This window comes from Scardinius erythrophthalmus (genome assembly GCF_964197995.2).
Source record: "Scardinius erythrophthalmus genome assembly, chromosome: 21".
Taxonomy (NCBI): Eukaryota; Metazoa; Chordata; class Actinopteri; order Cypriniformes; family Leuciscidae; genus Scardinius; species Scardinius erythrophthalmus.
Window position 1 is genome coordinate 30,568,365 of NC_138241.1, and position 12,524 is coordinate 30,580,888.

The following is a 12,524-nucleotide window of genomic DNA, read 5'->3' on the forward strand; positions in this document are numbered from 1 at the left end:
GGTTGACTTAAGGGCTTTCTTTCAAAGAACCAAAGCTTCCCGTTTCACCTCCTCTCCACACACACACACACACACACACACACACAAAAGGACCGCTGAGGGCTGCCAAGCTCCAGCATGCTCCTCTCAACGTGAGGCTTCACTCAAAATGGGGGCGGAAGGCTAGAAAAGACCAGTCACCATCTAATTCTGGCTTCCACATTCAAGTGTTCTTGTTCCTGCAGTTTCCTCTGTAAGCAACCAGGTGTGTGCTCATGTGTGCGGTTAGGCTGACAAGCGTATGTGCGGAACAGCAGATCGATTGCAGATAAGCGTGCAAATCTCTGGTGCACCGCACTGCCTCGTGCTCCTGCAAGCTAAACTTTAGTACTTGGAGTCATGTGATCATATCACATTGCTACATGAGGAGATCCTCGCTGTGATAGAGCGGGAGAGGGAGGAGTAGACATCAGAGACGTCGATAGATGAGGGAGCCAGCTGCTGGGTATTACGCAATACCCCACACTAACAAGCCCTCATATCACTGTCTCTGGATGTTTTCTCTCAAGTGCTGAGATAAGAGAGTGGATGTAAATATAAATCTCCCTCAACCTGCTCTAAGGGCAGCTCAAAAGTTGACTACGCAAAATGCTTTCCGCTGCCTTTCTTGCATGCAAATGAACTCTGAAATGGTAGTCTCAGTCTCAGACGTCACGCCCACAGACCGTTGGCTGAATATCTCATGCATAAGGCACACAAAAGTGGAAACACCTCAGGATGTTCAAAGTCGTCATCTGATTGGCTGAATTCTACAGGATTTCCAGGAGATGTGTCTACTGTGTTCTTTAACTGTCTGCCTTTAAACAAAGCAGTTGTGATGCCAAACCTCCTCATGGATGAAGAAAGCTGTTGTGTTTACAACTATGACAATGAGCGCTTCTCAGGATCAACTAAACGCTGAATTTTAAAAAAGTATGTGAAATTACTGCAACAATGGCGCCACGAAACTTGCACAATGTTCTTGAATGAATTATTTATTAGATGCATGCCGGTCTGTTGTCGTAGGGACATCGACTTTGCATTTTCAGGACCCTAAATGTGACGTGGAACAAAACAAACTGTGATTGGTCGCTTTGCATGTCGGTCAAACATTGGTCGGTCCTTCACCAAAGAAAGCTACAATGGAGTCCAGACCTTGTTACTGGCTACACGAGACTATTGAAATGGTGGCAAAAGAACTAATTACAGTGAGGTTTCCTCTTACCTATTCTCTTCTGGTCGGAAATGTCGGCTTCTGGCTCAAGGAAGGGTTTGAGCTCATCGTCCTCAAAGCCAGAATTGATCCAGCGTTCCTTCATGATTTGCTGAAAGAGAAAGTTCAGAAACAATCATCTCCAGCTTGAGACTCACTGCAGTGACTGACAGTCACCATTACTAGGGCGGGCCGATAAAAATGTATAACTCGCTATTTTTCAAACCTTGGTATTCAGTATATCTAGATATGGGAAACACTTTACAATAAGGTTTCATTTGTTAACTACATTAATTAACATGGACTATGAATGAACAATACTTCTACAGCATTTATTTATCTTAGTTAATGTTAATTTCAACATTTACTAATACATTATTAAAATCAAAAGTTGTATTTGTTACCATTAATGCACTGTGAATAACATGAACAAACAATGAGCAGTTGTATTTAACTAATGTTAATAAATATGTATAAATACTGTACCAAATGTATTGTTCATTGTTATTTAATGTTACATTATCCTTATTGAGCCCTTTTTGTAAAGTGTTCCCTAGATATGAATATATTTACTCTGAAATGCATTAAAAGGGTGATTTTTTACAGAGGAATGATCCTTGCGACCAAACCAGTCACATTACAAATGTAACTCAAATTATTTTTATAAATTACTTATAATATCATTATAAATGTCTTCACTGTCACCTTTGATTAATTTAATGCATCCTCGTTGAATTTATTTATTTATTTAAAAAAATTACTGATATCAAATTTTTGAACAGTAATGTAAATATTAAAAAGTGTATTTTTTTATTCAGGGGAACCATCAGTTCAACCAAAACACAAAAGACATTGCAGCCAATTAGACTACAAATGTTTAAAACGATAAAGTAAAATACGGTAAAAATGTAGTTAAAAAAAAAAAAGAAATCAAAATCAAACAAACAAGAAAATTTATATGCACCACTATAACAATACACATTATTAACAGATAAATTCACTAAGACATATTTTTGAGCAATTCTACAAATTATTTAAAGTTATGAATGCATGATGTTGCTAAAATATATATTGAATAAATATGTAGTGAATAGTCAATATATTGCTCAGCCCTCTCTTCAGTACAAATCAGGCATTAATTATGAAAAATGTCTGACATGCTATTAAGGATAAAAAAAGGTGGAAAGGAAACAGACTAACCTCTAACGTTCCTCTCTTGGCTGGGTTTAGAACCAAGAACCTCTTGAGAAGATTCTCACAATCAGTGGACATGTAAAAAGGGATCCTATATTTACCACGTAACACACGTTCACGCAGTTCCTGTGTAATAAACAGCAGTAAGTATACAGTGATGTACACATACACACATATAGACATTGATAAAGGGAGGTTAAAACCTTGAGATTCTGTCCATCGAAGGGCAGGGAGCCGCTGACCAGCGTGTAGAGTATGACCCCCAAACTCCACACATCTACCTCCGGCCCGTCATACTTCTTACCCTGAAAGAGCTCGGGGGCAGCGTAAGGGGGGCTGCCACAGAACGTGTCAAGCTTATTTCCCACCATGAACTCGTTACTGAAGCCGAAATCAGCTATCTTAATGTTCATATCAGCATCTAGCAGCAGGTTTTCAGCCTGGGGAAAAAAACACAGGGGTAAGAAGAAGAAGGGGGAAAAAAGAGAGACTCCAAAAGGCATAAGAAAAGTGAAATTAGTTTTGAGAATCATTTTCTGAAGATGCTACTTGGTTTGATAATTCATCTTCCAATGAAATGTAATTTCTAATTATTGTTGAGGTGTCCGAATACATTTTGGAGCCACTGTAGAATCCTTTTCGTCTTTTGTTTGGAAGTTCTTACACCTATACACTTTAATATAATCACGTCATATCCCTTTTCTTACTGTTTATGAACGAACAACAACTGCTTACCTTCAAGTCTCGGTGCACAATGTGTTTTTGGTGACAATACTGCACAGCTGACACAATCTGTACAAAACAATAAATAAATAAGATCATCTGTCTGGAGTTTGGAGGAAAAAAAATCATCATTGGAAAAAAATGATCAGGATTAGGGTCTTCAAATAGTCTATTCAATCAATTGTATTGCGTATAAATGGTATTTTATAACTTTATTAAAACATTATTTTTATTATGAGTTTCACGGTGTGCTTTTAAAGGGGGGGTGAAATGCTATTTCATGCATACTGAGTTTTTTACACTGGTAAAGAGTTGGATTCCCATGCTAAACATGGACAAAGTTTCAAAAACTAAGTTGTACGTTTGAAGGAGTATTTTTGTTCCAAAAATACTCCTTCTGGTTTGTCACAAGTTTCGGAAAGTTTTTTTCGAGTATGGCTCTGTCTTACGTAAGATAGAGCGGAATTTCCTTATATGGGTCCTAAGGGCACTTCTCCGGTAAGATCGCGGGCGCGCGCGCACTCGTAGACCAGAGCGAGAGAGCGAAAGCAGTTCGCCATCAAAGCGCCCTGCCCGGCTTTTGGGAAGTCAATGTCACCAAAGAAGTGTGTTTTTGGTTGCCAGGGCAAGACAACCCTGCACAGATTCCCAAAGAACCCAGCGTTAAGGAACCCGTGGATGGAGTTTGTTTTCCTGAGCATAAACGGAGTTGTGCAAGACTGTTGTTCCCTGCATTTCGACGATGATTGTTTTATAAACAAAGCCCAGATCGTCGGATTTGCAGATCGTCTAATGCTTAAGGATCGAGCAGTCACAATGAAAAAGGTTCGCGGTCGTGCGTTGGAACTGTGAGTAAAACTGTTGAACAAATGTCTCTGTGTGTTGCTAGCTCGGCGGGTAAGCACAGCTAAGCTTCAACCACACGGCCCGCCCCCAGCCGCTCGTTTTTTTCCGGAAAGACTCGGTACACCCTATCTTTCAATTAAAAATATAATAAAACAAAAGACTTTTTGGAGATATGAAGGATGCAATATTACTCTATAGGTACTCAAAATTAACAGGAGATTGAGTGAAAATGAGCATTTCACCCCCCCTTTAAAGCAATAAGCCCCGCGAAGCCGTGATTTACAGTGAATTTAGAGCAGCTAAGGGGCGTTGTTAAAAAAACCCTTAGCTATTCTAAATTCACTGTAAAACACGGCTTCAAGGGGCTTATTGCTTTTATAAAACGGTTACTCCATAAAAAATATTCATTTTAATATTTATTTTATTCATAAAATAATCACCAGCAACGAAAAAAATATAACGTTATATAACACATTTATTCCTCCGCCAAGCAATGTAGTTTCCAAAGAGCAGCAACACATGCAGCAAAAAAGAAATAAATAAAAATAATAATAATAATAATAATAATTCACACATGGCAGTTGCGCAGTAATACTAATGCGGTCACAGGTGTTTGTTTGTTTGTTGAGTAATTTACAATGGCTTCGAACGCGGCTCAACCAATCAGAATCAAGGACCGGAACTATCCATTTTATAAAACATGGTTTACAGTTTTTGTCCATTTTGTTATGTTTTTACCAATCTCCACTTGCATTATATGGACTCACAGAGAATATCTCTGTTTATGTTCCACAGCAGAAAGTCAGTCATAAACATCTGAGACGGCATGAGGGTGAATTTATTTTTCTTTTTTTTTCCCTTTAAAGTAAGTGATTCGTCAGTATGATTTTCTGTCATGTGGGTCAATGAATGAGTGAATGACGAATGAGTGAATGATTCAACTATTACAAGCATTTTATTTTATTATAAACTACAGTTCAAAAGTTTGGGGTGAGTACGATTTTTTTTTTTATTACTTTTTTTCAGAAAGGGCATGTTAAATTGATCAAATGTGACACTGATAAAAGATACACTACGAAAGATTTCTATTTCAAATTAAAGCAGTTTTTTTATATTCAACAAAAAATGCTAATGAAAAAAGCAGTTTCCACAAAAATATTAAGCGGCAAAACTGTTCTGAACATTGATGATAATAAATGTTTCTTGAGCAGAAAACCAGCATCTTATTTCTAAAGGATCATGTCACACTGCAGAAATTTCAGCTTTTAAATTAAAGGAATACATTCAATTTCAAAATGTATTTAAACAGAAGAGTCGCTTTTAATTGTAGTAATATTTCACAGTATTACAGTTTTCTTATTCAAATAATTAATTAGCATAAGAATGCCAAACAAAATATTTATTATATATATATTTTATTGAAAAATAAAGCAATTTTAATTAACTTTCTCTGTGCGCTAATAAACTTTGATTTGTGCTAATGAGCTTTTTTAGGCCACTAGCGCCAATGATAACACCCCCCGAAAAATAAGTGCACAGCCTGCACCCTGACCTAACTTTTGCACTGGCAAAACCGTAACTACTTTAGCTATTGATCACTTAATATAAAAAAAAAAATATTGTGGAAACTTTGACGCTCGCATCCAATCAGACCGTAGATATTTCTAAACAAATGTCAGGAAAAGAACATTGGTCCAGACCAGGCTTGTCTACTCGGATTAATAGCTTTTTCCAAAATTCAATGGTTTGCATTGATTGACTCTTTATTTTTCACAGAATTGGCCATGCTCAACCATGCTGATAATGACTAACCGTTCTGTCCCCAGTTAAAGTATTACACAACACACTGAAAAGCAACAAATACACTCCAAGTGCAGATAATACGGCACAGTTGAGCGTAAAATTACTTTAACTATGATGTCAGTGTCTTCAGTCCCTCCACATTTTAGTGCAGTGAAATTGAGTAACCTCACATTCTTCAACGTACTTGTGTCAAAGGGCACTTGTAAGATTTAATGTAATAACAGTCACGATGTGCATGTGTCTAGTTGGCTGATGAGACTCATTTAAACTCACACCGAGTAGCAAACCAATCAGATGTGTTTGCCTAACATGTTGAAAGAAAACAGTAAGAGAACTGCACCTGTCTAAATTTAGCTCTGGCCTCTTTCTCTTTCATCCTCCCATGAGCCACCAGGTAGTCAAACACCTCACCTGCACGACACAGAGCAGAGAGGTCAAAGATAAGACCAAGAGTGGACAAGAACACAAAATTAAACTCTCTCTCTCACACACACACAAACACACTTACCTCCGCTGGCATACTCCATCACAAGAAACAGTGTCTTCTCAGTCTCTATCACCTCAAACAGTTTGACTATAAAGAAAGTTACAGAGAAGAGAGAATTTGATGAAAATGCACACATAGAAAAAGGATGCAAAGGAAAAAGGGCTTTCTTTCAGGTCAAATCAGGCACAAATCTTGATATCTCTAAGACTTGTTCATAACGACAGGTTCATCTGATCCCGAGCAGACATTTATTAGGGGAGTGTTCACATATGTGTTTAAAAACAACATGGCTACGTAGGCTATGTCCACACTAGTGCGTTTTCGCATTATGGTGTTTTAAAATGCAGTTCTGTCTCCATTTTATCGTTTACAAGTTGTCGAGGCTGGTCTGTTATTGTCGTCTTCAGGTAGTGTGTTCAGGAAGAATACGCAATGATCCAGAAGACCCAATCAGGGAATGAATGTGAGCAGCCACAACTTCGTTTTCAAAAGTCTCTGTTTTGGTCCGTCTACACCGAAACTCAACCCTGGTGTTTTTAGACTAAAATGGGGTCTGCAGCGTTTCCAAAAGGGTGGAAAACTCCGGAGTAGTGTGGATACCAGGCGTAACCCTAGCAAAAGTTATGCATTTGAATAAAATGAAAATGCACTAGTGTAACCTATTTAACCTCAGTCTTATATCTAATTATCAAAAAAAAAGTTGTCTCTATGTATTTGCCTGAAATATATATCATACATTTTTATACACACACACATACACTATGTTCACTTTTTCATGTAAGTCAACATCATCCCTGGTTTGGAGTGAAATTCTGTGTTATTAAACAGTAGAAGGGAGTGTTTAGGAATACAAAATGACAAATATTTAATAACTACTGTTATTTTATATAAAGACAAAAAGAAAAAATTAACCAAATGAAACTTACCATGAAACTGACATGTTTTTGTACCATGCTAAGTTTTAGTACCATCTAAACAATGTTGTTACTGTTAACTAAAACTATTAAATCTCTTTCATTAATGACTACAAATATAAAATGAATATTCTTTTCAAATGTTGCCTTGGCAAAAGTTTTAAAACGAAAATTACTAAAACGAAAACTGAGAGCTAAAAATATATAAAAACTAATAGAAATGACTAAAACACTGGAAATATAAACAAAATAATCAAAAATATAGTATATTAAAAATACTAAACTACTGTGATGTAAAGAAAGGCATATGAATATGGCAATCACTTGGTATACATCAAACTACTGTGATATTATCAACTGTTCTTGTCGCTGTTCCATAATAATACCACAATCATTTTTGTAAGAGCGGTTTTACTGCCTCGCTCTGATGAGCTTTATTTTCCTATCTCTTTGGAAGTCATTTCTTATTTATATATACTCCTCTGCACATTTAAAAGAAGGTTCCACTTCATCCCATTTTGTTTAACGTCTGTCGGTCGTGAAGCACCATGAAGCTCTCTCATGCTGTACCACCGACAGTGTGTCTAAATATAGGCTAGTGAAACATAAAGCCCCTCTCTGTGTGAAGACATGACGACGTGTCTGGCTCTGCTAAACATTATGCTGTTTGCAAACAGGAACTAACAACAAATGTGGAAGAATCAATTAAACTAAATGAGAGGAACAGTATCTAAGCCTCTACTTATGGAGGTGGTGGGGGTGTGTGTGTGTGTGGGGGTGCGCAAATAAACAAACTTACCAATATTTGGGTGGTTTAAATTCTTCATGATTGTGACTTCTCTGGAAAGCTGTTGAAGAGAAGAACAATTCAAATCAACATGTCACATTGTATTGTTAAACAAAAGCTTTGTACCATCTTTCAGCATTAACATGGAACAGGAAGCTAAATACAGCTGGACTGTGTCATTGTAATAGTGAACAGAGTGCTTGCTTTTCAGTGGAAACTACCGTTAAGTGCTATTCATTATTGATCTCTAAAAAAAAGGCTGAATCCTCCCCTCTCAATGGAATGGAAGTGTCATGCATCTTTAATAGCGCTATAGTAGGCAGACTGTGTTCCTGAGCCGTTAGCATGTTCTGCTTTCCATGTCCTGATCTCACAAGTGTAGCTGTAGCTTCTGGGAGGGTGCGAGAGACGCAGTGCGATTTCTGGACCACAGGGAAACACTTTCGGTACAGCATAAACCCAATCCAATTCTCACTACACTACAATCTGAGTTATACCACTCATGGGCCACTGCAGAACTCATATACAATAAAAACATGTTCATTTAGATACAAACTCAGCAAGAGATTTCCTCCCTCATATACTGGCTTGACTGGGATTTCTTTTAAGGGAAGAATCCACTGGTGAATCCAGTAAATATTAACGAATAGATATCACCATAATTCCCCAGTTGAGTACATTAAAGGGGACCTATTATGCAAAATTCACTTTTACATGATGTTTGAACATAAATGTGTGTCAGCAGTGTGTACACAACCACCTTGTAATAGTAAAAATCCACCCTTTACTCTTTTTACATTCCCTTTAAATTATAAACAGTTTTTCAAAATAAGCCATTCACTTTTCCTATTCATTGTGTTTTTTGTCACAATGTAACAAGCCCCACCCATGACTGGTGATGGAATCTGTCCTGTTAGCTTAGATCCTCCCCTGAGTGAGCTATACACACACTAGACCATGGCTGCATTCGTAATCACATATCCTAATTCACAGTATTCATAAAAGAGTAGGCAAAAAGTACCCGTATGACCTAATACTTCTGCCGAGATTCTGAAGTGTGCATATGATGGACTCTTTACTATCCCATGATATCCATGGCCACGGGAGAGGATTTGTGAATGGCAGTGAAGTGGCGTAACTGACACTGGTAGGTCACATGATAATGCCAGCATGGCGAATGAAATGCACTAACATAATTTTTTAGCGGCCGTGAAGTAATTACTTAAAATAAGTACCAACTCAAGAGTATGCGCTTTTTGGACGCAGCCCATGTTTATCTCCTAGCTAAAGCCTACCAGAGTCAGTTACGTCACTTCACTTGCACTAGTTTTCCATTGCTTTTCTTTTTAAATGTGCTAGACGGACTTGTTTGACCGTTGCGCTCGCATCCTTTACAGTGTCTCGCACAGGAAACGGTATTATAAAAACGAAGCACACAAGTTAAAAGAAGTTTAACTTTTAAAAATGCGTCTCGACATCTTGTCCCCCCCCCCCCTTAGAAAATAACGGAAAGGCAGCACAGTCGAATGCAAAAATGCATTCGGTGGATACATTCGCATTCTTGTTTCTCCTGTTTTGTTGTTGCCAGAGTATCGGTGGCACATGCTGTAGGCTCCGCCCTCTTCTAGAAAGGTGGGCGGGGAGCAGCTGCAGCTCATTTGCATTTAAAGATACACACAAAGGTTCTGCGTGTTTTTGCTTCCACCCAAAGAGGGGCATTTTGGGCAGGGTATAATAAATGATCTGTGTTGTATTTTGAGCTGAAACTCAGTTCACAGACACATTCTGGGACACCCAAGACTTTTTGTTAAGGACACCTATTCCTATTCCACCTATTCCATTTGAAATATACGAATGAGGCATTAAATAGGCACGAGTTTGTATACATTTGCAGAACAGAGTTCTGAACATTGGATAAAGTCAGGATCAAATTCTTGTTTGGTTTAGTTGTCATATTACAGTTGAAGGACTAGTTCATCCAAAAATTTTGTAAATTACTCACCCACGTTTAATTTCAAACCCATTAGACTTTTGTTCATCCTCGAAAGACAAGGCATATTCACCCAAAACTATGCTTCACAACGTATATAATGATCGTAAAATAAATCCATATGAAACAAACGGAAGTTTGAAAGTCTTCTGAAGAGACACAATTACTTAATATGATTAACTGATTTAATTTAAGCTTTTATTGTCACAAATGTGAACACACCTGTACAGAGACATTTGAAATGGGAATCGTTTCCAGTTCCTTAATCAAAAATAATAATAATTATAATAAATTAGTTCATTCATTTTGAGTTTGATATGATGAAAGTAATGACTTGATTCAGAAAGTAAGACAAGAGGCACTCCAAACTATTCAGTGAGTCAAACTGATTTAACCCATAAGAACCCACAGTGACGCGGGTGTCACAAACACTGGTGATTATCTGGAAAGGTCTTTTTAAAGCATTATCCATTACTTTCAAGTCAGGAAGTCCCTTAGTGACATACAAGGAACACCCAGGTTCAGTCATGTGACAATGTGTGCATTTTTGTTGCCATGGCAACATTTCCAAAATGATGGCCTGTCTGGTTAGCACATGTTGCAGTGTCAGCAATTTTTAAAAACACTTGTTTTTGTCACTAAAGGTATGTTTCAACCCATGCAACAATTCTAATGTTTTAATAACATATCCTAGATTACACTTAACCTGATTTTAATACATTTCTTGAACAAATTGATATAAAACCAGTTGTGAAAATATTGTGGTGACATATATGTCACATCGGGCTATTAACTTTAAAACAGTAGGTGGAATTTTGATGTGACGTATATGTCACATTAAGAAAAATGGTAATGATCTGCTCAATTAATTTATCTGATTTAATTATTTTATTGTTTTATATTTTCTGCTGCTCATTTCAAAGCATATTTTAACAAATGTAAACATAAAAATAATGTCAAAATTAACTACATTGTTAATGAAATGTATTTTGAAACTATTTTGCATACCTGTAACTAAAACAAGATGTTGATATCATATGTTGGTCCTATTTTTTGGTTATTTTAACTTTTTTGTTGTAAGAGTAACATGAATAGATTCAGGAAACAACTTGATGTTCAGAATGTGCTGAAACTTATCCAGGGAGATGACAGGGATGTGTATAAGGGATGTGACAGTGACTATAGGAAGAAGACATTGATGACCCTGGTTACACCCTTAGCAAGAAAGGATGTTGGATGGAAAGGAGAGGATGATGAATCAAGTGGGTCTGATTCAGACATTAGCATCAAGTGAAGCAAAATATGAGAGCATTGCTCTGGGAAACAAAATACAACCAGCTAGGGTAAAAAAAAAAAATCTTGGAGAAATAAACATTATGAAATCCCTGAGTGCACATTCATAGGGCCAAGTATCACACCTCCAGACAATCTTCCAACACCCCTGAAGTATTTCAGAATGTTCATAACAGCAGAAAAGCTTGAGCTCCTAAACTAGACGAACGAAATAATTTGTACAGTGTGCAAAAATCTGAAACTCAGAAGAATGTTAACACCACTGTTAAAGAAAAGGAAATACTGATTGGTATCCATCTGTGCATGGGTCTGCACCAAATGCCAGGAAATCGTGCATACTGGGAAAATGACACAAGGTGTCATGGTGGCTGACAACATGTCAAGCAACCGTTTTCAGACCCTGCTAGCAAGTCTACACTTCACTGACAACAATGATTCGTCAAATCAGCAAGCAGGGGTTAAGTGTTGGAAGATCCTTCCATGCTTGATATTTTTCGCAAACAATGCCTGGCTATCACCCCGGCTATCTTCCCAGAAAAGTAATAATTTTGATATATGTTGTGGAAAAGAAAATAAACAGAAAAATAACTATTATTAAGCAAAAAAACTGAAAAAAATATTTTTTTCAACTGAGAAATAAATGCCCAATGTGACATATATGTAACATTAAAAATGTATCATAAACGCCCAATGTTACATATATGTAACATTACAGATCTTTCACAAGGAGGGGTTGTATTTCAAAAACAACTGCAAAAACATGTTATAAGTGGTCCATTTGGTCTGTTTTATATGCCCCATAATTTTCCTATAAGGAGAAATTGGTCCGGGTTCTTATGGGTTAAACATCTCTCATCATGAGACTGATTCACTAGTCCTTCTGGATTGTTAAAAATCATTAGTTTATGAACCAGACTACAATGGTCGCGCTGTATGATTGTTGTTGCATCCAATCCAAAATGTATTTATTTATAGTTTTTGTTGGTGTCCAATTTTTTACAACTTACTTAAAAAAAAAAAAAAAAAAAAGTGGCACTATAGCTTTAGCAATACTGAATTAATCTATAACAGTGTCAGAGCATTTTAAGATTGTGTCTGGGCCAAATAAGTGGAAGAATACAGACATTACAGGACTAGTTCACAAAAAAAAAAAAAAAAATCCATTTACTCACACACAAGAACCAATGAAGTTTCGCCAATCAAGTATGTTTGTACATGCGCTTACCATATTTGATGTGCTCTGTATGTGCATTGAT

The 12,524-nt window shown here is 37.0% G+C and overlaps 1 protein-coding gene across 3 annotated transcripts in view; it reads right to left on the reverse strand.

Moving 5' to 3' along the window:
- mark3a (MAP/microtubule affinity-regulating kinase 3a) overlaps positions 1-12,524 on the reverse strand; it is a 39,061-nt gene that overhangs the window by 17,247 nt on the left and 9,290 nt on the right. For all 3 annotated transcript variants that reach the window (XM_081350946.1, XM_081350945.1, XM_081350947.1), the window contains exons 4-10: positions 7,998-8,046; positions 6,306-6,371; positions 6,138-6,208; positions 3,161-3,217; positions 2,629-2,865; positions 2,432-2,551; positions 1,244-1,343 (exon numbers count right to left, since the gene is read on the reverse strand). In XM_081350946.1, coding sequence (XP_081207072.1) covers positions 1,244-1,343; positions 2,432-2,551; positions 2,629-2,865; positions 3,161-3,217; positions 6,138-6,208; positions 6,306-6,371; positions 7,998-8,046 — 700 coding nt within the window. The remainder of the gene's footprint in view (positions 1-1,243; positions 1,344-2,431; positions 2,552-2,628; positions 2,866-3,160; positions 3,218-6,137; positions 6,209-6,305; positions 6,372-7,997; positions 8,047-12,524) is intronic.